The sequence below is a fragment of the Octodon degus genome, unplaced genomic scaffold (assembly GCF_000260255.1).
Source record: "Octodon degus isolate 3935 unplaced genomic scaffold, OctDeg1.0 scaffold00159, whole genome shotgun sequence".
Classification (NCBI taxonomy): domain Eukaryota; kingdom Metazoa; phylum Chordata; class Mammalia; order Rodentia; family Octodontidae; genus Octodon; species Octodon degus.
Genome location: NW_004524735.1, coordinates 4,850,881 through 4,877,780, shown reverse-complemented (window position 1 = coordinate 4,877,780; position 26,900 = coordinate 4,850,881). Strand labels below are relative to the sequence as shown.

Here is a 26,900-nt window from a genome sequence, read left to right as displayed (position 1 = left end):
TCTCTCTCTCTCTCTCTCTCTCTCTCTCTCTCTCTCTCTCTGTCTCTGTCTCTCTGTGTCTCTTTGTGTCTCTCTCTGTTTCTGTCTCTACTGAACTATCTCCCAGCCCAGTGCTAGCATTTCTGCTTTGAATTTTGGGGGATTGTTCTGTTCTGAGGAATGGCACATAACTTAGAGAAGTTGTTCATTGCTTTGCTGGTCTGATTCACAGCACAAAGTCAACCGTGGCCTGCTCTCATGCTGAATTTAGATGTGGCCTGTGTCCACAGGAGCTCTGGTTAGCACGCAGGAATGGACAAGAAAGTACTTTACAGATAGGACACAAACAAAAGCTGATCACAGGTGAGATTAGGGACAGACATCTGCCTGCTGGGGACAGATGTTTTTCCTGTATGGTGGATACATCACCATGATAAAAATCCTGTAACTCTGTTTCTTAAAACTGCACTTGAGGTCTGTGGGCAAGGATTCCCATCCAGCGCATCTGAGGAAGCCTTCTCGATATAGTTCAATAGCTGTCCCTTGAAGTTGTGCTGTAAGATTATTGTGAAGCTCAATAGATTTCTTCTTTAATTTTTTAAAAAAATTACAAAAATGGGCCAGGTATTTAAAGTGATCACCCAGTCTTTAACCCAGCCATGCAGAGAGGGTACTTTCTTATTAATAGCACTGTTTCTGTTCTGCAGTCCTTCCTCTGCATATGCAAACTTGTTTTTTGAGCAGTGAGATAGCATTGGATGTACTGTTCTCCAGCTTGCTTTTTCATTGAACAGACCACGAGCTCTTGATTTGCTGCAGGAACACATCCAGCAGTAGTGAGGCCCGCTGTGTTCCCCACAGCACAGCCTGGGAAGGTCTGTCTCTCGGCAGTATGTGCAGCATGCTCATGTGCAGGCTTCTAACTTTCCACTTGGGGCTGTGATACATTCCCCTCCCCTGGCCTGACAGTGACTCTGGAGACAGGGCAGTGAGCCAGGAGCCCCTGCCTTTGGATCCCCACGTCCTATTTCAGGTGTTAGCTGGGTGAGCGTGGCAGTTAACCTGCACTGAGATGGGAGCAACAAAATCGAGATGGGTGTGTGGTGAAGGTCCAGTGTTGTGAGCAGGGCCATGAGGTTTGATCTTACTTTTTGGCTGTCATGTTGCTGGTGCTGTCCAAGGTCATGCATCCGGAAAATACAAGGAGAGAAAGTGTCATTTAGTTGAGTTGTTAAGACTCGAGGAGCTTTTGGAGTTGGACAAAAACATGGCTCTGCCATGAGCTTTGTAGACCTTACTTTTCTTTTTGTAAAAAAAGAAAAAGCATTTCATTTTATTACTCCACATTTGAAATTCATGCAGCTTGTAATCATCTTGGGGAGTACTTACATGTACACATTACAGCTCATTTTTTTTTAAAGTCTCCTGCCTCTTACGTTCCCCACCCCTGCTGTTCTGGTTCCCTGATCACCTTTTGTGTACTCACTGATACGATTTGTTTTAGCACCAGTTATGATTTGCAATGTTTACATTGATTTGGGTTATTAGGTTCTTGTACTTGGCACATCCGTATTTCTCTCATTTCCCTTCTCCTGCCCCTTCTCCCTCTCCTTGTTCCTTAGACCCTTTCACTATTGGATGAGATCTGTCCCCCGGCCCCTTCCTACCTGTCTTTTATCATTTTCTTTGCCTGTACTTGCCTCACTCAGATGAGGGATAGGATGCACTATTCAAGCTTGTGTGTCTGATGTATTTCACTCAACAACATTATGCTTTCCAGAGGCATCTATTTTCCTACAAATACCTCAGATTTGTCCTTTCTTTATAGCCGAGCAGCATTCCATTATGTATAGATGCTACATTTTGTTTATCCAATTATCTGTTGATGGATACACAGACTGCTTCCAGTATTTAGCTATTATGCATTGTGCAGCTACAAACATTGGCAGGCCAGTCTTAGCTCTTTGGAGAAGATACCTAGCAGGGGGATACCTGGGTCGTATGGGATTTCTGGTTTTCATTCTTTGAGAAGTCTCCATGCTCATTTCCACAGTTGTGCTAGTCTACATTCCTGCCAACGAGGTAGGAAAGTCCCTTTCTGGCCACAGCCACACCAGCATTTGTTATTATTGTTGTTGTTGTTGTTATTATTATTATTATTATTTGTATTTTAGCACAAGGCCTACAGGATCTCATTGTGTAGATTGGACTCATAGTGATCTGCCTGTGTTCAGCCTCTTGAAGAGCTGGGATTATAGGGGTGTGCCACCATGCCCAGTCTCAGTGGCTGCCTCAGTGTGCCTCGGGGGTGGGGCCTGCATGGCATGCCCAGTATCGAACCCCAGCTGCTGCGCTTTGCCAGCATTTGTTATTGTTTGATTTCTACCTTCCAGAGAAAGGTGGAATCTTAGTGTCCTTTTAATTTGTGTTTCTCTATTGGCCAAAGGTGTTGAACATTTTTCGTGTATTTGTTGACCATTTATATTTCTTCCTTCGTGAAGTATCTGTTTGGTTCTCTCCTCTATTTCTTAAATGGGCCTTTAATTATAGATGGTTTAAACTTTAGAAAATTCTTTGTATATCATAGATATTAGTTCTCTGTCTTAGATGTACCTGGAAACATTTTTTTTTTTCCAGTCTGTAGGTTGGCCCTTCACTCTGCTGATGGAATCTTTTATTGTACAGAAGCTCTTTGGTCTGACACAATCCCATTTGTTGACTCTTGCTGCTATGTCCTGTGATTGAAGTTCTGTTGACAGAGTCCTTTCCTACTCCTGTGTCTTCAAGTGTTTTACCTATTTTGTCTTCTAGGAGGTTTAATGTTTCTGCTTTAATGTTTAGATCTTTGATCCATTTTTATTTGAATTTGGTTTATGGTGAGAGGAAAGGGTCCAGTTTCATTCTTCCAGAAAACGATAACCAGTTTTCCCAACACCACTTGTTGAGTAGGCTGTCTTTCCCCCAGCACATGCTTTTGGACTGTTTGTCAAAGGTTAAATAGTTGGATATGTGTTGGGGGGGTGGTCTTTGTATTCTCAGTTTTCGTCCATTAATCCATGTGTCTGTTTTTGTTCCGGTACCATGCTATATTAATCTCTATTGCTTTGTAGTATAGCTTAAAGCCAGGTCTTGCTATATGACCTGCTTTGCTCCTGTTACCCAGACTCCCTTTTGCTATTCAGGGTCTCTTCTGATTGTGTATGAGTTTTTGGATTATTTTCTCCAGATCTGCAAAATATACTGCTGGTATTTCAATTGTGACTGCGTTGAATCTGGACGACAGTTTGCAAGTGAGGCCATTTTGACAATATTGGTTCTGCCAAACCGGGAGCAAGGCACATCTTTCCATTTTTCTGTTGTCTTTTTGCAACTCTTTTTTCAGAGCACTGTAGTTTTCTTTGTAGAGGTCTTTCACTTCTTCGGTTAGGCTAATTGTTATGCTTTTCATTTTTCTTGAAACCGTGAATTATTGTTTTCATAATTTTTCTTCTCATTCCATACTTTGTTGGTGTACACAAATGCTAATGATTTTTGTGTGTTGATTTGGCATCCTGCTATTCTGCTGAAATTGCTTATTAATTCCAAGGGTTTCTTGATGCAGTTGTTTGGGTCTTCCATGTAAAGTGACATGTCTTGTGCAAATAATAATAGTTTGAATTGTTCCTTTCTTATATGTATCCCTTTTATCGATTTCTCCTGCCTAATTATTCTGTGTAATTTTTCAAGAACAATGTTGAATAGCAGAGGTGGTCATGGACATCTTTGTCTTGTTACTGATTACAGGAGTAATGTTTTTAATTTTTCCCCATTTAGTATGATGCTGGCTATTGACTTGTCATCAGTAGATTCTATCCTATTCAGGTGGGGTCCTTCCATGCTTTTTTTCTTGGGTTTTTATCATGAAGGGATATTGGGTTTATTGAAGACCTTTTCTGTATCGCATCTATTAATATAGTCATGTGTGTGTGTGCTTTTTTTTTTTTTTTTTTTACCTTGTTCCTGTTCATATGACGTATTATGTTTATAGTCTTACAGATGTATCTCTGGATTGAAGCTTACTTGTCAATGGTGTATCATCTTTTTAATAATATGCTGCATTCTGTTTGCTAATGTCTTGTTGAGAATTTTTGCATCTGTGTTCATGAAGGAGATCAGCCTCTAGTTCTCTTTTCTAGTTGGGTTTTTTGTCTGGCTTTGGTATCAGGGTGATACTGACTTCCATAAATGAGTTCAGGAGCACTGTATCCCTTTCAGTTCCTTTGAACAGCTAGAGGAGTTTTGGTGATGTAACAACCTTAAAGGTTTTATGGAACTGAGCTGTGAATTGGTCAGATCCTGGTCTTTTTAACGAACCTCTCTTTTCTATGCTTCAGTCGATAATTGTGCTTCCTTTGTGAGATTGTGAGAATTAAAGGAGACTGCGCATGTATCAAATAGGCCCCTTTTTATTGCAAGTATGAATGGTTTAAAGTATCACAATATGTGAAGGGTTGTATAATGAGGAGTTTAGATGAGGTGGCACCTGGCACCTGAGACAAGGTGATTTGCGTCTTTCAATTCTAACATCCTCTGAAGATGTTTTCCTCCTGGCCAGCAGAACAGAGATTTCCGTGACTGTCACAGATGCATCAGCCTTTCTTTCATGGTGCTGGTACATTGCTCATCCAGGAAACTGAGGTTTTTCTGAGCAAAGAAGGAGGTGTGGTTGTGGGGTAGATTGTCAACAGTGTACAGCCCAGTGTGAGAACAGGTCAGTGTTGGCTATGATAGGTTTTTTTTTTTTAATGTATTTAGTATAGGGTCTACAAGGCCTCACTATGCGGATAGGACTCGTAGTGATCCTCATGTTTTCAGCCCCCAAGTGCTGGGATTTCAGGAGCATGCCACCATGCCCAGTCTCAGTTGCTGTCTCAGCATGCCCCTGGGGCCAGGGCCAGCATGGCTTGTGGCTGGGAATTGAACCTGGGCCCTCGTGCTCTGCCCAAGAGGGCACTTTAGTCTGCTGAGCTATCTGGCTCAGTATTTAATATATGCCATTTGCTTGATGCTGTTGCCAGGTCTGATCATGATGAATCTCCTTGCACACTGGAGCAAAGCAGAAGGTAAAAGGAGAACAAATCACCCCGGGATCTGGGGCATCCGGAGCCATTTCAGTGGCTGTTCTTGTTCTCAAAGTGTTTTCAAAAGGCTCAGGCCGCGGTCCAACAGGCCATGCTGCTCCCTGCCTCTGGACTCTGCCCACCGTGTTGGCAGGGGTGGGAACTGTGAGGCTGACACTTTAGGACACTCAGCCGCCACCTGTCTGCTCGGTGCAGCTGTCCTTTCATGGGCCACTTGATCCCAGCTGCCTGCTCCACAGAAGGTGCCTGGCAGGCCCAGCTTAGCCACTGCAGGCGGTAGCTTGTACCCAGCTGGCCTCCTGCTCACCTGTACCTGAGCAGTCCAGCTCTCTCACTTTTGGGCCACCGACCTGCTTCTGGTGGCAGCTTGTTTGGGATTGTTTTTCTCCACTTCCTGACCTCGGAGCCTCTGGGCCGCCCCGCCAGGCACCATCCACAGCATCTTGGCCGGCAGGGGAGATCGGGCTTGACACCGTGGCACATCTTGATGATCCTGTTTTCCTGCCACACTCTCATGGCAAGTTGGATCCTGGGTGGGTGGGTCGGATGCTGCTTTACCTCTCTGAAGTCAACATCATGCAGCATTGGAATTGAGCTTTGCAGATGGTTTCAAAGCTCTACTCAGGGTAACTTTAAAATTTGGGGATGAAAATGAATATAACCTCTGCAGCATGCACAGCACTGTTAAACAGCCAAGTTAAGCATCTGAGACTACTCTAAAACTCATCCTTCAGAAATCCTGCATGGAAAAGGTGACTCGGAGCTTGCCAGCTGATCAACCTCTGGGACTCGCCAAAAGGCCTCCTCTCGAGGAAGCATTGGCACTAAGTCGCCGTCATTGCTCAGGGGAAGGCAGGTGGCGCACTGCGAAAAGCCTCCAGTCCGCGCGAGCGATCCCCCAGGGCTTCTCCACAAGCATCTTCTCTCCTCCCTTCTCCTGTTCTTCTGTGTCCCAGCAGGCTGTCTAAATTTCCTGTGAGTTGCATCACCAGGAGATTTGGGGAAGGGAGAGAGCGGCTTTCCCCCTCAGCCCTTCTCTTTGGGGTCATTCTTTTCTCTGGGTCAGGTGGTGGCCTGTCTGCCTGGTTGGTGAGACAAACCCCAGAACAACAGTAGGGGCATTTATTTATACCTTTTGCAAAGTTAGTACTGCATAACACAAGGTTGCCTAGTGACAGGTAGCTGACATTAATCAGTCAGGGTGTTTCTGTCCGTACTGAGGTAGCTTGACTGCTTTTGGAGCTGAGGCCTAGCCCCATTCTCACACATTTGATCAATTTCCAGCTTCCATGGCTCTGAGCAACATACTGCACGAGTTTGGCAGGGCAGCAAAATGACGTCTCATAAATGAACGACCGTTTTGAGGTCATTTTGAGCTGGCTGTGTCCATCGACAGAAGGCCACACATCCTAATCAGGCAGTGCACTGTGGGTTGCCGCCCTCCTATACCCAGAAGCTAAGAGCTTCCCCCTCCTCTTAATGCTTTACAGACTGCTTCATGCCACACAGTCCCTTGCCATGTGTCTACTCCTTGCACTTTCTTGTCTAAATAGCCCCTTGAACTTGTCATTGTCTTTTCAAACAAGCAAGTCTCAGCACAGACCACTGTCCAGATCCACGACTGTCACAGATCCCTCTCTGCCTTTCCTTCTTTCCTGTGGGGTGTACTTGGGCATGTTTTAAAAAACCCTTTGGGGTTCTGGAATCTGGAATCTTGCGTTTCTTTTCAGTAAAATGAGGGCGGCAGAAATGCAACTGTCATGCATGCGGGGGAGACTGTGCAGCAGGAAAGAGTTTCTAGCTCGTGGCTTGTCGCGGGGCTGAGACGGGCTGGGGGAAGTGGAAAGCTGCGAGGCCTGAGCGTGTCGGGCTCCACGCGGGGGGGGGGGGGGCATCCTCACCTGCTCCCTCGGTGCAGCGCAGGGGATTCGCCTTCCACGGGACCCCAAAGCTCAGTCTGCGGCAGGTCCTCCGCCTCTCACCCACGCTCCCAGGCCGGCTCCTTGGGAACCCGGAAGAGACTTCAGCTAGCTCCGATGAGTGATTTCACATTGTCGCTAGTGACTGCTATGATGGATTCTATGATAAGGCCTTCGGGGAACATACCGATGCAATTAGAGGAAAAGGAAATTGTCAAAATGGTGCTAAGAAACATCCTAAAAAGGCCAATCCCGGAGCTTTTGTTCTTTCATATTTAAAAAGTGCAGTATTTGGCAAGAATAAATCTGATTATTTGTGTCTGTGGTAATCTCATTCTGGAGGTATTGATGTTGGAAACTGTCTTGGAACATTGTAGGCAAACTTCCAGAGAGATGTGCCATGGCTCTGTAAGTGACTCTGTCACATGCACTGTGATGTCCAGTTACCACCTTTGAAGGGCTCACGAATATGTAAAATTACTTTGGTCACTGCAATGTTGTACAATTCATAGTATGTCTCATTCTCCCTCAGTTACACCTTTGCTATCCGGTGAATAATGTCAGCGCTGTGGACTTGGTGGGGTTGACTGTTGCCTTCCTGGCACACAGCCAAATGCCTGACATAGAATGGATTTGTGGTAATATTTGCTGAACGGATAAACGGATTTGTAAATGAGAGAAGGATTTACTAAGCCTCGGTGCCTCTGTTGGGCATGAGAGAGAAGCTTGGGCTGTCGAAGACTGATCCTCTTCCCACAACTTGGAAGAGAGGCATGAACCCATCATTCCGTGACGTGAAAGGCTCAGGACCCTCGCGGGTGCAGGGCGCACATCAGTGGTTACCATGTGCGGAAGTGGGAGAATCGACTTCCAGTGGAAATGGAGGTGCAAGGAGCAGTGGGTCAAGGGAAGCGAACCGGATGGCTCGGTGCTTATTTAGAGCCTCTGCTTTCCAAAGTTGCTTGGGACACAAGTTTATTTTTATTTTTATTTATTCTTTGTTGTTGTTGTTTCTTTTTGTTTGGGTTTTTATTGTTGTTGTTGTTTTGGTACCAGCAAATGAACTCATGACCTTGCACTTGCCAGGCGGGTGCAGTGCCACTGAGGTGTATTGCCAGCCCTTTTATTATTTATTCATTTTTATTTTTTATTGTTTTGGCTGGCTCAGTCTGCCCTAAGGGCAGGGCTGGCATGGTGTGTGGTGCTGGGGATTGAACCACGGTCCCCTGCGCCTGTCTAAGCTTGCTAAGCAGGTGCTTTAGACTGCTGAGCTGTCTCACCAGCCCCTTATTATTTAATTTTAAAAAGAGACGGCTTGAGTATAGCTTAGTGAGACAGTATTTTCCTAGCGTGTGCAAAATCCTGGGTTTGTTCACCCCTCCCACACATACACCCACGTACACACAATACACACACACACACACACACACAAATATACACAAATTTTACCCTACATTATGGGTTTAATCGGAGTAATAAATAGAAAGCATATAGATTTGTCTGGCACATGAAAAACATTTAGTAAAGCTTATTTATTGTCATCATCATTGTGTTGTTGTTGTTATTAGTAAGAGCAGGAGGCAGAGAAAGAGAAAAGAGTATTTATGAGACAAAAGTATGTGAATCCTGCTGGTGGACCAGGAGGATGGCGTTCTAGCTGTGCTAGGAAGCTCTGAATGTCCTTAGGCGGGAGCTTTCTTTTTGCAGGCATTCCTTTTAGAAGTGAGGAAATTGAATTTGATGCTCTCTGGGTGCCCTCAAATTATGATTATTTTGCATAGAGTTGGGTTATAGGATACACAGATTTGTGTATGAGAACATACAGTCCACCTATGGGAGATAGGTTTTGTTTAAAAATTTTTTCCTGTTTATGCCATGAGGTTATTTAATCAAAAAGAACAGCATATCTGATCCTTCTATGCTTGTAAATGTACTTTGGACACAGAGGTGATTGTTAAATCCCTGCTGGGTGCTTGGCTGACTCATTTGGTTGAATTTTCAGTTTGGAAAGAGTCTCAAGGAGTTCAGGAGAGAGAGAAGGAAAAAGGTAAAAGAGAATCCCACTTGTAGGGTTCCTAAATTTCAGGGAGACACTTTATCCTCACCTGTATGTCCTTTGGAAAAAAATGAGCTAGAAGGAAGATGGATGGTAGCAAAGAGAAAGTAGGAGAGGAATGAGCACCCTTCACGAGCACCTGCTGCTTGCTGGGGGCTTACACGCAGCACCACATGCAGCCTTGAGAACAACCCATGACATGCGGAGGCAGATGTTGTGAGGTCCTAGGGTCAGGGAGCCCTGGCCTCTGTGAGGTCCCAGAACCAGGAGGCAGATTAGAGGTTGGATTGAAACCCAGGCCTGTGGGACTTCAAATCCATCATGCCCCTTCTTTGTGAGGTAATCATTCCACTTTGCCTCCTCTCTCCTCGGGCTGTACACCTCTCTCCTGGCCTCATGCTCCAGTGATGAGCTTGCTTCCCACCTCAGCCAGAAGCTAGAAACCATTCGAGTCTGCCTGGTTCTGTGTTATGAGCCCTTCATCTCTCCTTCTGTGGTATTTTCCATCATTTTCCCAGCAGCTACTCTCCTTCGTTGAGGGACTCTCTTCTGTAGCACTTATTGCAAACATCTTCCCTTCCTTCTGCATCCTGTCAACAGGAACCAAGTCAAGCAGCTCACCCTTTCTCTACCTGACTCCTTCTCTAGTCAGTGTCTCTAGTTCTCAGCTTACTACAGCAAAACCCCCAAAAGAGCTGGAAAACACCCTCTTTATGAATGAATGGTCTCCATACTGCCAATTCCAACAGTTCATTCTCTGTCCCTTGTGTCTGACATAACTGGTGACTTTCTGCTGGAAAATGGTTCTTGGTTGAGTTCTGGGGACACCAAATGCTTGGAGCAGTCTTTCACTTCTGGCTTTTTCTTGCACTCTCAGTGTGATCATCAGTGACTCATGTTTCCTGATTCCACGTTTGCTGTTATCTTGGATTAGAATAGATTCCCAGCCTCAACGCACCAAGCAGGTCAGATGACATTGGCCATCTACTCCCAACTCCCCATGGTGTCTGATCTCATGGAAGGCAGAAGGTGGAGCCTGAGCATGGCCCAGAAGTCTAAGGTGTTCAGGCCCCTTCTGCTTTCCCAACCTCGTCTCCTGTCCTCCCTGCTTGCTCTGCCCCGAGAGCACCTGGTTACTTGAGTGTTGGTTTTCCTTCAGCATTCTCCATATGACTTAGGCCCTTTTCTCTTTGTTCTGCCTGTAGTGTTTTCCTCTATATCTGCTCAATTTCTGTTTCCTTGCATCCTTAAGTTACTATTCAGATGCCACCTCCCCCGTGAGTCCACCTGCAGACTGTCCGCATGTGGTTCTCCATGCCCATGCTTCATGGCGTATTCTATCCCCATGTCTACCTCGCTTTGTTGCTGTGTTCTTCTAGGAGCACAGGGACTCTTAAGCACTTAATCCTGTGCCTGAACTATTGCAGGTAATACACACCTTTTGAAGGAAAGAAAGACTATACAACATTATTTCCTTTGTATCTTTTGTTACTCATTATTGAGCATTTTGGTTGTATGTGCTATTGATACAGATCCAAACTAGGCCAAATCAAAACAAAACTGGAGAAAATGGCTTTTCTTTTCTGAGAAATGCCAAATGACTAAGTGGGACCAGGGGGATATAGGTGAGGCTGCTTTACAGCAGGGACAGCTGGCCCTGCTGTAAAGGGGAGCTGCTGGCCTGTTTGGAAGTGTGCTGGGCCTCTTCCTGGGTTGTACCTGGCTAGTGAAGCGGATTCTGTTAGGGGAAGTGGGTGGGGTGGAGTGGAGTGCTCCAGAGGAGAGCTAGCATTCCTTGGCCAAAACCACTGGCCTGTGATTCCTAAACATTATTTGATATCACATAAAACATAGGGGACCGCCTTTCATTGCTTCATTTTATAGGCAGGTTGGGAGACTGTATCAGTTGTCTAGTTCTGCAGTTGGAGCTGGATGTGGTTCACCAAAAGCTCACTAGTGGGAAGGAAAAGGCGAGGTACCCGGCTTAGGGAGCATGGAGTTCCTATTCAGATCAGCGTTCGGACACGGAGATCAATGTCCAGAAGAGTCAGATGTGGATTCAGGGATTCACCGTCTTTCAAAAAAGTCATTTTCCTCTCTTTTCTTTTTAAAATCCAGAAGAACGGGAAAATACTACAGAAGATGTATAAATAATTATGCATTGTATCCTCTAAGAAGCTTACAGTCTTACTTGGAAACTAAAACGAATACAGTGCCCAGTAGATTATCATATAGGGGGCCGGTGAGATAGCTCAGCAGATTAAAGAACCTGCTTAGGTAAGTTTAGGCAAGTGCAGGGACTGTGGTTTGAGCCCACAACCTCATGTCATGCTGGCCCCACCCCCAGGGCTGACTGAGCCAGCCGGAGTCCAGGCATAGTGACACATGTCTGCAATCCCAGCACTGGGGAGGCTGAAAGCAGGAGCATCACCAGGAGTCTCATATAGGGGGCCGGTGAGATAGCTCAGCAGATTAAAGAACCTGCTTAGGTAAGTTTAGGCAAGTGCAGGGACTGTGGTTTGAGCCCACAACCTCATGTCATGCTGGCCCCACCCCCAGGGCTGACTGAGCCAGCCGGAGTCCAGGCATAGTGACACATGTCTGCAATCCCAGCACTGGGGAGGCTGAAAGCAGGAGCATCACCAGGAGTCTGAGCTAGGACTTGAGACCCTGCAACAACCAAATACATTAAAAAAGAAAAGATTCTCATATAGGGTACTGTCTGATACAATGCTGACATAATGAATGAAGTATATTTTAATGCTATTACTACTGAGAAAATTGATACCATTCTTTCAGTCTGCATTTATTAATTGCATTAGGCGTGATACTAGTTTCTGGGGATAAAGAGGTGATGATGGTGATAATGATGATTATGTGACTTCATTTAAATGAAGCATTTAGAATCAGAAAAATCATAGAGGTAGAAAGTAGACTAGGAGTTGGCAGGGCGTTGGGCAGAGGAGGAACATATAGTTCCTATTCTGTGGTTACAGAGTTTATGCTTGGGATAATGAAAAAGTATTGGAAAGGAAGTAGCAGTGATTTCTGTACAACATTGTGAGTTTAATTAATATCACTAATTTGTACAGTTAAAAAGGAATGAAATGGTAATATTAATTGTTGTATATGTTTTACAGTTAAAATTGATTATGTAGTATGTCAAGACCTGTTGAAGTATAGACCTTAAATAAGTTGTATCATCTGTGATTCATATCTCAATAAATCTGTTACATGTTATCATGCTAGATTATAAAAACTCTAATCTACTTTTGAACAAACAGATCACAAATTGGGAAAATTTGACCTGTGAAGTCAACTCTGATGTATATTCTAGTAAATTATATTTTAGACAAAAGGAAAGTAACTTCCTGAACTCAAGGCAAAAAGACCAGCTCGTTTACAAAGGAAAGAAATTCAGGCTGGCATCAGACATTTTGACAGCAACTTATAAAATAAGACACAAGTAGCATTTTCAATAAAACTCAAGCAAAGATGCAGCGAGACTCTGAGCTTCCAGTTTGACAGCTGTGTTGAGTTCGTGGTGTATTATACTGTCAGTGAAGTGCTAAGAGAGCATTTTGAGCCAAGGCACCAGAATGTGCGAAAGCTGGAGGCAAGAGACTGCCTGAGACTTTCAGATTTGCAAATAAGTCAAATACTTTGGCACGGTCAGAGTCTCTGTAGAGTGAAGTGGAGAGATTCCTCAGTGCTTCAATGTTGTCGAGTATTTCATTCATTTACTTAAGTGATATTTCTTGGGTATTAATATTAAGTGGTTGATAACGTCTATTCATGTAATAGAAGAGGGAGGGAGAGAGAGGGGGAGAGAGAGACAGAGGCTTTTAAGATCTGTATAAAGAGATGGGGGGAGGGTTACACATACAGGTTTAACATAATTCTTCAGCTGTTCCAAACAACTTCTTCCATTTCGACCTTTCCCTAAGCCTAGTATTAGAAGTACTGGTGGACAGTTTTTAATTTTCTTTTCAATTACTATAGTTGTGCAGACTTAAAGGGTATAGCGTGATATTTCATACACCAGTTTAAAAAACAAGGATAGAATGTATGCTGATCAAATCAAATGAATGTATATAGTGTATACTGATGAAATCAAACATCCATCTCCTTATTGTTTCTTTGCATTTGGGACCTTTGAGCCTCTCTCTTCTTGTTCTTCATGACGCATATGCCTTTCAGACCACTGTAATATAGAACACTAGATCGGATACCCCCAAGCTACAGTTGGTGTCCGTTCTTTCTCTTTCCTCTTCCATCCAACCCCCTTTACTAGCCTCTAATAAACACTGTGCAATCCATCATTGTAGCACCCCCAGATAGGAGAGAATACCCAGTATTTGTCTTCCTGCGTCTGGCTTATTTCACTTAACATAATGTCCTCTGGTCCCATCTGTTTGGGCTGGAGGACAATTAATCTATGCACGAACGAGGCCAAGCCGGGCTGCACTGTGGATGAACAGGCCGTCAGCGGAGATGCCTGAGTCCGGAACTGACCTGCCAGATGAGATTTGAGTGCACGTGTGCAACAGTAAATGAAATGTAAACTATTCTTGGGCCTGTATTCTGTTGCTGGGACTGGCTTAGGTCCTGAGGATGCCAAGACACATGAGCTGGTGTCTGCTTTCAGGCTGCCCACAGATTCGTGGCTGCTGAATGGAGCACAGGGTGTAAGTGAGATGGACCTTCGGGGTGTCAAGAGGTTTAGAACTTCTAGCTTCCAATGGTGTGGTGGGCGAGGATCCAACCCCTGCCGCAGTGTTTCCTTTGAGGGCTGAACTATTTGGCATTCAATATATTTTCCTCCTGACAGAAATCAACTTGAATAACCTGAACAAAACACAGCAGGATTATTGAAAGGTTACTGAGTTGTCCCATGGAGTAAACACAGGGAAGAGGATTTAGCTGGAACGCTGGAAGGGTGCCGAAGACCAGCTAATGCTCAGGTGGCTCTTAGTGGCATATCACTGACACCACTGTGCATTAGGCTTAGACAACACTTTGCCAAGCAATCACTGTGCCTTGCTTGCCTGAGTCTCAAGATAAATAGATGAGTAGGGGAGGCAGCATCTTGTTTATGTGAAATCCCAAGGAGACGAAGTGATGTGTGTAAGACTGCATTGCACTTGACTGGTTAAGCCCAGAATTTACACTAGGACCCTCCTGACTCCTGAGTTCATTCTCTTTCAATTAGACATCTTCAAAAATATCCTTTCAATTAAACATCTTCAGAAATGTTCTTCGCTTGCTAGTGTGTGTTTTCCTTTTTGTTGCTTTACCTTATTGTTCTTTTCATTTGTTTTGATCTTTGGAATAGAGGAGTTAGTTGTATGTCTTTAGTAATAGGTTTATTTAAGATATGTGTGAAAAGTGTCTTTAATTTGTGCCCTGTGACCTGAACAGGAAGGGCCACCAGGAAAAGAGATAATTAAACAGATGCGTAGATTTCCGCAGTCTCAGTGATTTCCTTACTGTCCTCTCTGAGATGCCTTACAAGAAATGGCCCACTATAGCTAACATGACGAGACAGAGTTTGAAAGGGGTTTGAAACTTCTCCAGACATTTCCTGAGCCTAGAGTTGTAGTTCATTGTTTTCCAAATTCCAATTTTTTCCTCCACAATGAACAATAACTTTTTGATTAAACAGCTGGCAGTTACTATTGAATGCCTCGCACTTAATAACAAAAGTCTTCCTTCAGAACAGGAAATTTTATCTAAATTGCTTTGCTCTTCTTTGGTGATAGTGAACTTCTAAAGTCTGACAAGAATGATAGCATGAAAAAAATTAAAAAAGAAAAAAAAAAAAACCTCCCCAGAAGACGATGATTACTTTTAAAAGAGAGCCCCAAACTAAATGAATAATTCAGAGTACAAGCTGCCGAGCAGAAGTCATAGCGCACAAGTTGTCCTCTCTGTAAACATTATTAAAAAACAATCGAGTTTATATTGACACATTTATATTGAGAAGACTACAGACAGCAGCTGAGAAGCAGAGGGTGAGAAATCTCGAGAGTACCGCCTTCTCCAGCGTGTTCTTGTCCTCCGTAGAAGCAGCTAGTGTTTTTCAGCAGGTGCGGTGTGCCGCGGAGGCCTTCCCCTTAGTCTCATTCCCTCCTGCCCTGCTGGAGGGTTCCCCTGGGCTGAAATCACCCTGGAGCAGAAGGAGGAGGGGACTTGTTGGTATAGATGTAAAGATCGGGGTGTTGGGGCCTAAAGCCTGGCAAAGCAGGGCCACATCTGTAGGGGCCAATGGGGAACATTCAGCTCATTCCATATGAGAGTACATGATAGTCTTCTTTGTGTATTGCTCATTACCCACACTAGATCACAAGCTTGTAAAGCCAGGGATGTGTTATTCTTGGGAAAATAAGACGTATCCCTGCTTGTGTCATCTATTGATTCTTCCCTTCATCTATCCTCCACACCACCATTATCAATGAGATACGGTCAGGAAAATTCATGTCTTTATATGCTTTATAAAAAGTGAATGCTGAAGGATGTTCTTGCTTTTCTTTGTAGTGCTTTCCTGTTTTTTCTTTTTCTTAAGAATTTAAATATAACCACCTTTAGAAATGATCCTACTATTCCTGTTGCTCATCCTGTATTTTCCAGGTTTGATAGGCAGAGTCCCAGCCATTTCTACTACTTGGCCAAGGTGTAGATCCATCTGTGGAGGAGCTCCCAGTCAAGCCTGACTCGGTTGCATGGAGCACACAACCCAAAGTAGGCCTCGGTCAGAGAGTCCTGTCTGTGTGGGGCGAGGCTGGCATTTGTAAATCTTAGTGAGGAGTCTAGGAAATTATAGTTTTGGATAATTCATGAAGTTCTTTTACTGCATAGCCTAGTTTAGGAACTGCCAAAGGACCACCTTTGTGGTATACTCCAAAGTCCTGAAAATGTCAGAAGGACAAGGAATATGGGTCTTAGCTGGAATCTTGGAGATGCCCATGTTTGGGCTGAGTGTTGGATGTGGGGTCCATCTAAGGAAACTATTGAAGATGCAGTAAAATATTTCCTTGGCTTTTTTAACAGAGCTGCTAGGACATGATATATTCTTCAAGGAGGTTTAGAAATGTCTGATCATCAGAGGATGTGTGGAAAAGTTTCCGATTGCTACATGGGGATGGTCATACATGCTCATATGTGACAGGTGGCTTTGGGTGTTCATAGATTAACATAGTTAGCACAGATGGAGGTTGGGTTAGAATCTTTTCCACGCCCTTTCTGACCTTGGAAGTCCTTGGTTATCAGTGTGTGTTTTATATGATCAGTAGGCTTTTGAATGATTATCCCTAGGGCCTAGCATTTAAATCTTCTTCTAGGTGAATAATAATACCAGTTTGCACTTGACTACTGCCACTCATAAGCATCAGCAAATGTTTTGGAGGCAGTCAGCCAGAGCTGGAGAGGAGCACTTTGAATGGCATATTGTTTGTGGTCCCCTGCAAAGATTAGGGCTGTGACTATGGCTGCCCAGTGTTGTTGGCTCATTGGCTGAGGGGTGATTTCAGAGGCTCATGTTCTATTTGATTGTGCTGAGCATTTATAGAAATTGTCAAGTTGGCAGTGGGTACTGGACTTCAACTGGTTGAGTATGAAGTCTAGGTATTTTGTCTGAGAATAGTTTAAATGAAAGTTAGTTTAAATGAAAGTATTAGACTGTTCTGTGAAGATAAATGCATTAATTTTAGTTAATAACACTAACGATGTTCCATGTGTAATCATTTTAAACTTTATAAAATACTTTTGGAAAGCATATATGCATGTTCATGGAAGAAATATGTTATGTATAATAAGTATTGCTATGAAAAGTTAATGGATAAAAACCAGGGGGACCAGAGAGGCTCATGAAGTACTCCAAGTCACAGTGTAGACATAGTAAACGTAAGATGCAAACAGAGATTTTGTGACTCTGGTCAGTGATCCTTTTTTCTCTCATATCTTGTATGTAACCTACAGGTTGAAAATTTGATTTTTTCAGAGCAGAATTAATCAAGCCTATGAGCCAGGCTAGCATGGCAGAAGTTTACACTCTGTGTTGAATTTAGGTTTCACTGTTTACAGAATGGTTCTGGTCGAGTCTCTTAACCTCTGTAGCACAGAGTACAGCAACGTTTGTCTTTTAGGGATATTGCAAGGTTTACAAAATCTGTGACCTTCTGGCATACTGCTACCATGTACAGGTAGCGCTTTATGATTCTGAGACAGTGTTTCTCTGCCTTTCCAAGCCTGAGGTTAATGTACCTGTCCACTGATCCTCCACTGTACTGTGTCTCAGTCCCTTCCTCACCCCTGGGACGCAATGTCTAACACCACAGCTGCCAAGGGGTGGTGTGCTTTGGCTCAAAGGTTCTGGAGGGCGCAGTCCGTGGTTGGCTGGCTCCTATGCAGAGAGGACATGGCAGAAGAGCCTGGCAGAGAGGAGCTGCAGAGAGTGAAGGGAGGAGCTAGGATGAGGCTACCCCTTCCAGTTCACGCATGGGCGCCCCATTCCCTGAAAGAGCACATTCAGCTCAGAACTCCTCAGCAGATGCAGTCACTGCTGAGCATGGTGCCCATGATTCGGTCACCTTCCAAACACAGGAGACTTCTGGGAACATTCTAGATCTGAGTGTAGATCCCAGAGAGCCGGGAAGACTGGCTCTCTGCCTGTTTCTTTCCAGCCATGTGCAAATCCAAGAGAAAATGCCTCCATGGGAACTGAAAGTTCTCCTTGGAGCTACAAGAGCATACTTAATCCTTCTTCTAGAAAATAGGCCTTAATGTGTTTGAACATTATCATACCACCCTTAATCCTCCTTTACTTCTTTAGCTGGAGCAGCTCTGTTCCTTCAGGCATTCATCAATTCCTGGGGCTCAGAAGCCCCTTGCCGTCTTGCTGTTTCTTTCTGCCACCACGTACAAGTAGCCCTTAGTGATTCTGAGGCAATGTTTCTCTGCTTTCCCAAGCCTGAGGTTTACTGTACCCATCCGCTGATCCTCCGCTGTACCGTGTCTTGGTCCCTTCCTCACCCCTGGGACATAGTGCCCAACACCGCAGCTGACAAGGGATGGCTTCTACGTTGACCACCCAAGTTCTATGAATGGTGTGTGATCACCTCAGGCTGATTGACTCAAATTAGAACAAGGTAATCACTTTCTTCTCAGGGAAGAGTTTAAGGTCACAGTCTCTTTGATAGCCTTATTTTACCTTGCTGTTGACCCAAAGAGGCGAAGATATTTTCAGTGTATTTCTGTGGTACATTTTTTTTTTTTTTGATAAATGTGTTTGTGATCTCATAGTTTGTCTTTTAGAAATGTTATTTACCCCAGGCATGGAACCTTTCATTTCTTCATGCAAAATTGATCTTATTTGAGTTGGTCATAGCTCCTGTTTATTAATATCTGCTTGAATCCGATGATGTACTAAATTTGTTATAACTGAAGCCACCACACCAGCTTCCTTTGTTCTTGCAGCTTTAGGAAGCCTGCCTCCTTCCTGTGTCACCACCAAGCCACTAGTACAAGGGCTCCATGGGACAGGCTTTTATGAGCTTGCTATGTGACTGATCCAGTCAGACTCATTTTAGGGTGGTGTCCAGATTAGGGACTGTAAGCAAGGAGTGAAGATTTGTGAGAGGTTAGGGGAGGCGTTAGAGACATAAAATGTGGCTTATGAGGGAAAGGTCCTCTGATGTGTTGAGGAAACCTAAAAGAAATAGTGAAATTTAGTTGGTAGGCAAGAAAAAGCATGAGTTTGATAAGTGTTTCTAAGAGGATAAAGCAGGTCATAGGCAGGCTTGGTCCTGTCTGTCTGTCTGTCTGTCTGTCTGTCTGTCTGTCTCTTGCTCTCTCTTTGAGTCATAGCCTGCTTTGGCAGTCTTCCCTGCAGTGTTTGCCAGTCTCATCTGAACGCTGCCCACTTCTCTGTGAGACGTCCCCTCACAGCTTTCATCTTTTCCTCCTTTCTTTTTGGTTGCATTTGTATTTACTCTACAGCCTGCTGCAAGGAAACCATCAGGAAGCTGCTGAGCCATGCTCTTCTTCCTCCCTGCCCTGTGCAGACCTGGCTGGGAACTCGGTTCTCACACATTGAGGGCACACTGCATGTGTTGGGCGCACAGTGCATGGACCCTCAGAGTCACTCTCCTGGTTGCTGTCTGCTTTCTCCTTATAATGCCAGAGGTGCATTTATTAATCTTGTCATTTGTTGAGTGTATTCTAGAATTGCTCAACAGATTGGTAGGAGGGATGGCAGCACTTCTCTTTGGGGCTTTCCTTTTATGTCCTTCTGGTACAAGCTCTGTGTGCTGGGCATTTCATGTGAGCCAGTAATTAACAACCAGGCAGCCTGACAAGGGAATCCAACCATTAGTTTATCATGCACTCGGGGGCAAAGCATCCTGTCCCAGGGAGGAAGCTTGGAGGAGCCATTGTGTGGAGTAGGATGACTCTGGTGGACAGCTCCAAGCTGCTGGGTGTCTGGGAAGAGTGTTCTGACTCCAGATAGACGTCTTTTGTTTTTTGTGAGAGAGCTCAGGAACTTTGTTATTCTCATACTTGCCTTGAGGCTGAGGCCAATAGAAGAAGTACTTGTTGCCTCTTTTAGCATATGGCTAGGATAAGGGCTTAGTCCTCATAATAACCAGCACATCAGTGAAGGGACACCTGATAGGAATGATCCTGTGTTCTGCCCAGGAAGCTTTCTCCTAGGAGTGCCTGGCTAAAAAGGTAGTGAAGATCGATTCTGTCTAGCAAGGAAGGTCATCGTAACTTTCTTCTTCAGGAAGAGCTTTGCTTTAATTCAAGCCAAAGCCCAAGACAAACCTCTTCATTTAGTGCCTCATTTCAGCTTCATATTGTCTTATTGAACAGGAGCACAATACATGCCAATTCACATGACTTACTTTGGAAATTCATTCTTCTGTATAATTGGGAGAGGAACTATGGAGTTCCTTCTGAGGGCTTTATTCATTCGAGTAAATAAAAATCCAATATTCCTTCCTAAGTATTGTTGCTGAACCATCCCATTACTTTGTGTTTGGCTCTGAGGGTTTTATCTTCTAACAGGAAAATCAAGCTCTTTATAGACTATTGACCGGTCATTTAGTCAGGTGTGACACCTGCCAGCAGGGGTTCTTACACAAAGTCATCAATAAAGAGAGGTTTTTGTCTTGTTAAGAAAATTCCTAGTGTGAACCCTGGATGCAGTGGCTTTCGCCAAGTAGTGTTTCTGCTCCTTTGCATTGTTCATTCGTTTCAAGCAGATGGTATGTTTGACGGAATGCTTAATTTTCCCTGGCATTGTGTTAGAAATGGGAGACTCACACTTTAAAACTTGAGTAGACAATAGTGACATGTGCAAGTCCTGACGTGCTCCCCAGGCAGGCCCTGGCTAGGGCTCACGTGAGCCTCCAAACCTCAGAGCAGTGATGAAGGGGAAATTATGTTGTTTTCAGTCCAAAGAAAGGGTGGACTTTGGATGGTTGTGGGGTAAACAAACACATTATTTACATCTGACAGCCAATGGGAATATGATAAATTTGGACCGATTATAATGCAGTCAACTTAAGCTGTAAATCAGTCACTTATCAAAAGGCTTGCATTTGATCTGATTAATTTCCTGGTTGCTGACTCTTTTTTCTTTTTGAAGCGCAGTTTTTACTGAGTTTCTGTTTGACAGATAGGCTTGCTATCACTATTTTCTCTGTGAAAAACAGTGAAAAGAGTTTACTTTGATCTTTCTTTCCAGCTCCTTTTTTTTTTTATTTTATGGAAAAAAGGTAAATAACATAGTGAATATTTTCCATGTTAATATCTTTAAAGTAGTTCCAGCTTCTTGGGTAAGCCTCACGAGGTGGGCTTGTGAAGGAAGACAGCTGAGAAAGGATGCTCAGATTTCTCTTAATTTTATTGACTTTGTTTCCCTCTAGATTACCTGTATAAGGGCAGTTGTCAAGTTTGAACAGCTGTTCTTTTCAGTGTGAATTACTCTGTTCTGTGGATTGCTCATTATAAATTTTTGCCCTTGTAAGGCATTTATAAGGATCCGATTATTCTGAAGATGGTGTCGGGGAGAAATCATTCATTTATTTGCTCATATATCAAGTGGTCACCTCTTTGGCAAAGCAGTGGAGATGCTGATTTGTAAAAGACCACTTCTGTGCATTTGAGGGCCTTATGGGCAGGTAGGAAGAGCCAGCCAATCAGCACAGAGCCAGTGTGGGCAGGCGTTGGCTTTGACAAGCTAAGCGATACACCGTGATCAGGTGGTGAGGAGCTGCATGCAATGGGGTAATCAGGGAGGGTCTTTCAGTCCAGGAGACCCCTGAGCAGGTGCAGGGGTGCTGCAGTGAGGGCATCATCTCGCCCAGACCTTGAAGATCATAGATGGTTAGCAGCAGCGAGGAAAGGCCACACAACTTGAAGGAAAAGTGCTGATATCTGCAAAGGGCAATCCCTTCTTCCTTGGCAGGAAGCTGTGGAAGGGGAGGCTCAGCCGTGACTAGAATCCTAGAGGCTGCCGCATGCATTGGTGGTACAGTGTCACAGGCTGAGGTGCTGCAGAGTGTGTCCTAAAGAGTCATCCAGGCAGGGATGGTGTTGGACACCAGTACAGAGCTAACCTAAGGAAGTGCGGGTCTATAAAGACAATCTGTAAGCAAGGATGGATGAACCCCATCTGGAGGAAGAATGCAGAGCTAGAGGCTGTGCTCACTGCAGACAATTTCATTTTCCCAGAATCCTTTTCTATGAACTGGATAAATCTAGTCAAGGTCCTACTAGGTTTAGTGAGGGTGGGTCAGTTTTGGCTATGTGCTTTGTTACGTGAACTTCTTTTTCCTTTTCTTCCCTGCTGTGTAAGTGACACTAAGAATTGTAATTTATTTCAATGAGTTAAGCTTTTGCATTTTTAAGAAAATAAAATAGGGGTGATCAAACTAGGCAGTGAGCATTTAAAATTCGAAGAATTATTATAGTAAAAACTACATTGTCATTAACCCCCTACACACACACACACACACACACACACACACACACACACACAGACTTCCCCCTTGATTTGATTGTTATCTCATCCTTCTTTCCATTTTCTGAAGCAATTCTGGAATTCTTTTTTCATGAAGGTGTGGCTAGCACAAGGTCCTGAGTTCAAGTCCCAGTACAGAAAAGGGGGAAGCTGGGGAGATAGGTCGGCAGTCTAAGCACCTGCCTGGCAAGTGCAAGGACTGGAGTTCAATCCCTAGTATTGCATTCTGTGCTGGCCCTATCACTACACGTTGAAGCTGTGTAGCAAGACCCTGTGCCAAATCAATTAATGATTAAAAAGTATGGTGAAGACTGCTGCTGCCAAATATTTTTAAAATTTTTTTAATGTATGCAATGTGTTAATTATTGAAACTGTCCTACCAATTTGATTTGAAACTGTCTCATTGCTATTTGTTTATCAATAAAATTATGGAAAAAATTTTTAAATGTATTTTCTGTAGGATCTTGCTACATAGTTCAGACTTGTGGTGATTCTCCTCTTGCGGCCTCCCCAGCAATGGGATTACAGGTGTGAGCCACTGTGCTGGGTCTTGGTGGTTGGTTTGGGCATGCCCAGGGTGGGGCTGGCACAGTATGCAGTATTGGGGATGGAGCCCGAGTGTCTTGGTTACTCTTCTCTTGTTGCTTGGACAAAGTACCCAGCACCGGAATGAAGGAAGGAAAGGTTTATTTAGCAGAGTCAGTGGAGGTTTCAGTCCATCCTCAGCTGGCTCCAAGGCCGAGGGGCACATGGCAGACAGCAACCGTTCTTGGTGGGGGCAGAAAGCAGAAAGCAGCTCAGGCAGCTAGCTAGCTTCTCTCTGCTTCTCACATGGTAATGCAGATTACGTGCCCCAGGGCAGGTGTAGCACCCACACCCACAATAATCCATCAGAAACTCTAGAAGCCACCCATGACTACATGAAGCTTTGGGGGGACAGCTAGACACAAACAATAGCGCCTGGTGCCTGTGCTTGCCTCTGCAGTTGCTTAGACCGCTGAGCTATCTCCGTGGCCTGCCAAATGCTATCGTGATGAAAGCCAGGTTCATTAAACCATTATGCTTTGTCCACTTTCACTTTTCATCAGATCTCGCACTGTGTGGTTTCTGCCTCTTCCCCATTGTCAAAATGGCAAAGAATTGTAAACGCTTTGCATCAGGTCAGGATACAGAAGCAACTAAGACACTCACGAAAGCCGACTTCCAGAATTGCTTCATATGGACAGAGAATGAAGGTTAAGAGTGTGTCCAAAGTAAGGGAAATCCTTTGAGGGGTGTTGATATAACGTGCTCTTACCATATTTTTTAAAACTACTTTATTGGTGCATGTTTGTAGTACATAATGATCGCATGACTTATATTAATTTTTTAACGATTTCAACATTCATTGTATGTTTTCTTTTTCTTTGTATTTAAGACAGAGTGTACAGGGTCTACAGGGTCTCACTGCATAGATTGGACTCATAGTGATCCTCCTGTTTACAGCCTCCCAAGTGCTGGGATTATAGGTGCACGACACCACACCCGGTCTCAATTGCCATCTCAGTGCGCCCCAGAGGCGGGGCCAGCACAGCAGGCAGGGGATTGAACTCCCAGTATTCTTAGGCAGGTGTTTTAATCTGCTGAGCTATTTTGGTTGGCCCTCTTCATTGTACATTTTGATCATGCTTTGTATCTTCATGTGACATGTGGACACACCAAGACATTGCAGGTCATATCAGTTTAAACTGACCAGAGCCAGTTTAAAAGGTCTACAAAATCTTTGATACCTGAAGAGACTTCCAAGGAAGACTATAATATGTATGTCATGGATCTGCCAGTATTTACAGTGTCTCCTTGAGATACAGCTTAGATGTGGCTTTTGAGGCGGAACTGTCATTTGTCTAGAGAGGCAGTATAGGAAGATGGGCAGAGCACAGGTTGTGGAGTCTGAGTTCCAGTCCCAGCTGTGCCACTCCCTGCCTAACCACAGCAGGCTATTTAACATCACTGAGCCGAGAACACCTACCAGAGGGTGGTGTGGGTGATGATTAAGGAGAACGATTTATCAGAATCCCTCGGTGCAAGATTCAGCGCCTCGCAAGCGCTGTGCTTTGCTCCCATCTGAAATCAGTACAGTGCCTTCTCTGGAGTCTTCTCCGGCTGGGGCAGGCGGAGCGCTGCTTTTGATTTTTCCTTCTGCTTTGCTGCAGCATCACATGCTAAGCACTGCTGTGCGAGGTGTGTGCCTCATGCCTGTCTGTGTCAGCAGTGGACATGCGGGGTGGGCGGGGCCATTTTAACGTCACCCCTATGCATTACCACAGCCACAACGGTGGCGCACGTTGTCAGCAGTCAGGCCTTTCCTGGCAAGGAGGACAACCGCAGACTAGTGCACCAGGACGGCCCATTTGCTCACCACATGACAGAGCACAGAGCTCACCGCGTCACCCTGGACTTCTTGTTTTACTTGACTTGGCTGACACGGGGTTGAGGGGAGTGATTGCTGTGGGCTGCTAGCCTGTGGACGTGAGCCGGCCTCCTCAGCGGAGCCTCAGGTGCATAGCTGCCGTTAGCCAAGAGTCTGACCTGTTCTACCTTAGGTGGGCGGGGCTGCTCTCACTTCTCTGAGTAGGAGTGTGGTGGCCCTGTGTCCTAGGTTATGGTACCAGCATCGGTCTGTGGGATATTCCCTTCACGTGTTCTTTCATTCATTGATTCTTTCAGTCACTTTCAATTTTGCTGCCTTGTCATCCCCACTAAGCCTACCCTAGGGAAACATTATCAGTATTTTTGACTAATAGATAACATTGTTCTATTGCATTGTACAAATATAATAATAGCATGGTTTTTTTCTTTTAAATTTGTGTATTTGGCACAGGGTCTTGCTATGCAGCTAGGACTCGTAGTGATTCTCCTGTCTCAGCCTCCCCAGCGCTGGGATTGTAGGAGTTTGCTACCATGCCTGGTTTCAGTGGGCAAGGTATGCCTGGGGCAGGCCTGGCATGACATGTGGTACCAGGGATGGAACCTGGGTCCTTGTGCTTACCAGGCAGGCATTTAGACCACGGAGCTAACTCCCCTGCTCAATAGCATTGTTCTATATGTATATGTCTGTATGTATGTATCAGAACTTTTAGAGGTTTTAAACCACTTTTTAAAGTTTTTATTTAAAAATAATTTTGACCTCACGGAAAATGATGTGAATGGCGCATAGAACAATTATTCACACAGCGTGGAATCTGCCTTTTCTCTCTGCGATAGCAATGTGCTCATTGGCATGTGGATGTATTTGCACCCATAACACTGTAGTTTGGACCTTGGCAAGTGAGTTACAGAGTTCATGACCTACTGTCCCTAGCTACTCCAGTGCTTATTTCCTAAGAACAGCTATTCACTTAAATATACACTGCCTGGTTGTCAGAATCAGGGAATTGAGCATTAGTGCGATATTATTATACAATCTACAGGTCCTGCTCGGACTCCATTTTCCTGATAATGTCCTTCACACACCTCTTTGCACTGCCCCGAGATCCAGTCTAGGATCCCATCCTGTAGTGGTTTTTAGTGTACCTTTGATCTCTTTCAATCTGAAACTGTTCAGTAGCTTTTGTCTATCTTTCCTGATAATCAGTGCACTAGTGCCCAAGCAGTCATTTATGGAATGTCCTTCAATGTCAGGGTGCCTGATGTTCCCGCCCCCACATTATATTTCCTCCCTTGGGCTTTTTTTAAAATCTGTGTCTTCAAACTCTTTCCTGCTGCTATGTTTGTATCCAGGGAGTTGACTCTGCCTGCTGCATGGAATTCCTAGGGAGAGTTGCCTTCTGGGAAGAATTGGCAGGACTTCCAGGAAAGCAAGGTGTATTTTCCTTGGCAGGAGGAGGAGGAGGAGGAGGAGAAGGCTCTGATGGAAGTGGAATTAAAAACAAACAAACAAATACCACTTTGACCCACGTGTGTGGGTCCGTGAGCTTTAGCTGGCGACCTAGGTGTTTATTTCCTCACGTGTTGCTAAAGCACAAGTCATCAGCTAGTGGAAGAGGAGGCAGGCTAGGAAGCTGATCTTTTTGATTATTCTGTCCTTCTTCCACTCATGCACTTAATAAACATTGATTTAGGGCCTGTTCTGCCCAGTGGAGCTCATCTGCTCGCATATTGAGCAGCAGAAAGCAGACTTTTGAATTGAATACTGCTGTCCTCTGACAGGTGCATGCTTTCAAATGTAAGTTGAGGTAAATGGGTTGACAATAGTTTCAATTTATTAGCAAAGCAGCCTTATAGAAAATTATACTTCTACCTCTTTCCCTAAATTCAGTGATTTCCATTGCTCTCTGGTCTTCTATTTCCCAGCCTTGAACATAACTTTTGCTTCGTTATCTCCATAGTGCATAAATAATTTTGCATTCCACGTTCTCAGTGAGAATTATTTTGTATGTACTCGCCTACTTTTCATTCCCTGCATATTCATCACTCCTAATGACTACAGTAAATTCTTTCAAGCCAGACGACTCTAACTTATGCATTTCTCTTTTGTTGTAAATTTGGTTTGTTTTTAGGTTTTCCACTAATGTTTAGAAACCCTCCCCCCCCCTTTTTTTTTCTTAAGGAATTATATGACAGATCTCATGTTAGAGCAGTTTTGACAAATTGTTTTGTCCAAAATTATTCATTATAGCATACAAAAACCATTAGATTCCTGCGAAGCAAACACAGCCTATCTTTTTAAGGGAAACTTATTTTTGTCTTAATTGTGTTTTGAGTCTCCATTTCTAATGGAAAGGTAATCTGTAGAAAAAGACCTGATGTATATTAGGTTC

The 26,900-nt window shown here is 44.2% G+C and overlaps 1 protein-coding gene across 1 annotated transcript in view; it reads left to right on the top strand.

Annotated features, from left to right (window-relative positions):
- Positions 1-26,900, top strand: part of Nell1 (neural EGFL like 1) — a 990,534-nt gene that overhangs the window by 182,739 nt on the left and 780,895 nt on the right. Inside the window, exons 5-6 of the mRNA XM_004642698.1 lie at positions 14,237-14,266; positions 17,911-17,954. Of these exons, the coding sequence (XP_004642755.1) occupies positions 14,237-14,266; positions 17,911-17,954 (74 nt within the window). The remainder of the gene's footprint in view (positions 1-14,236; positions 14,267-17,910; positions 17,955-26,900) is intronic.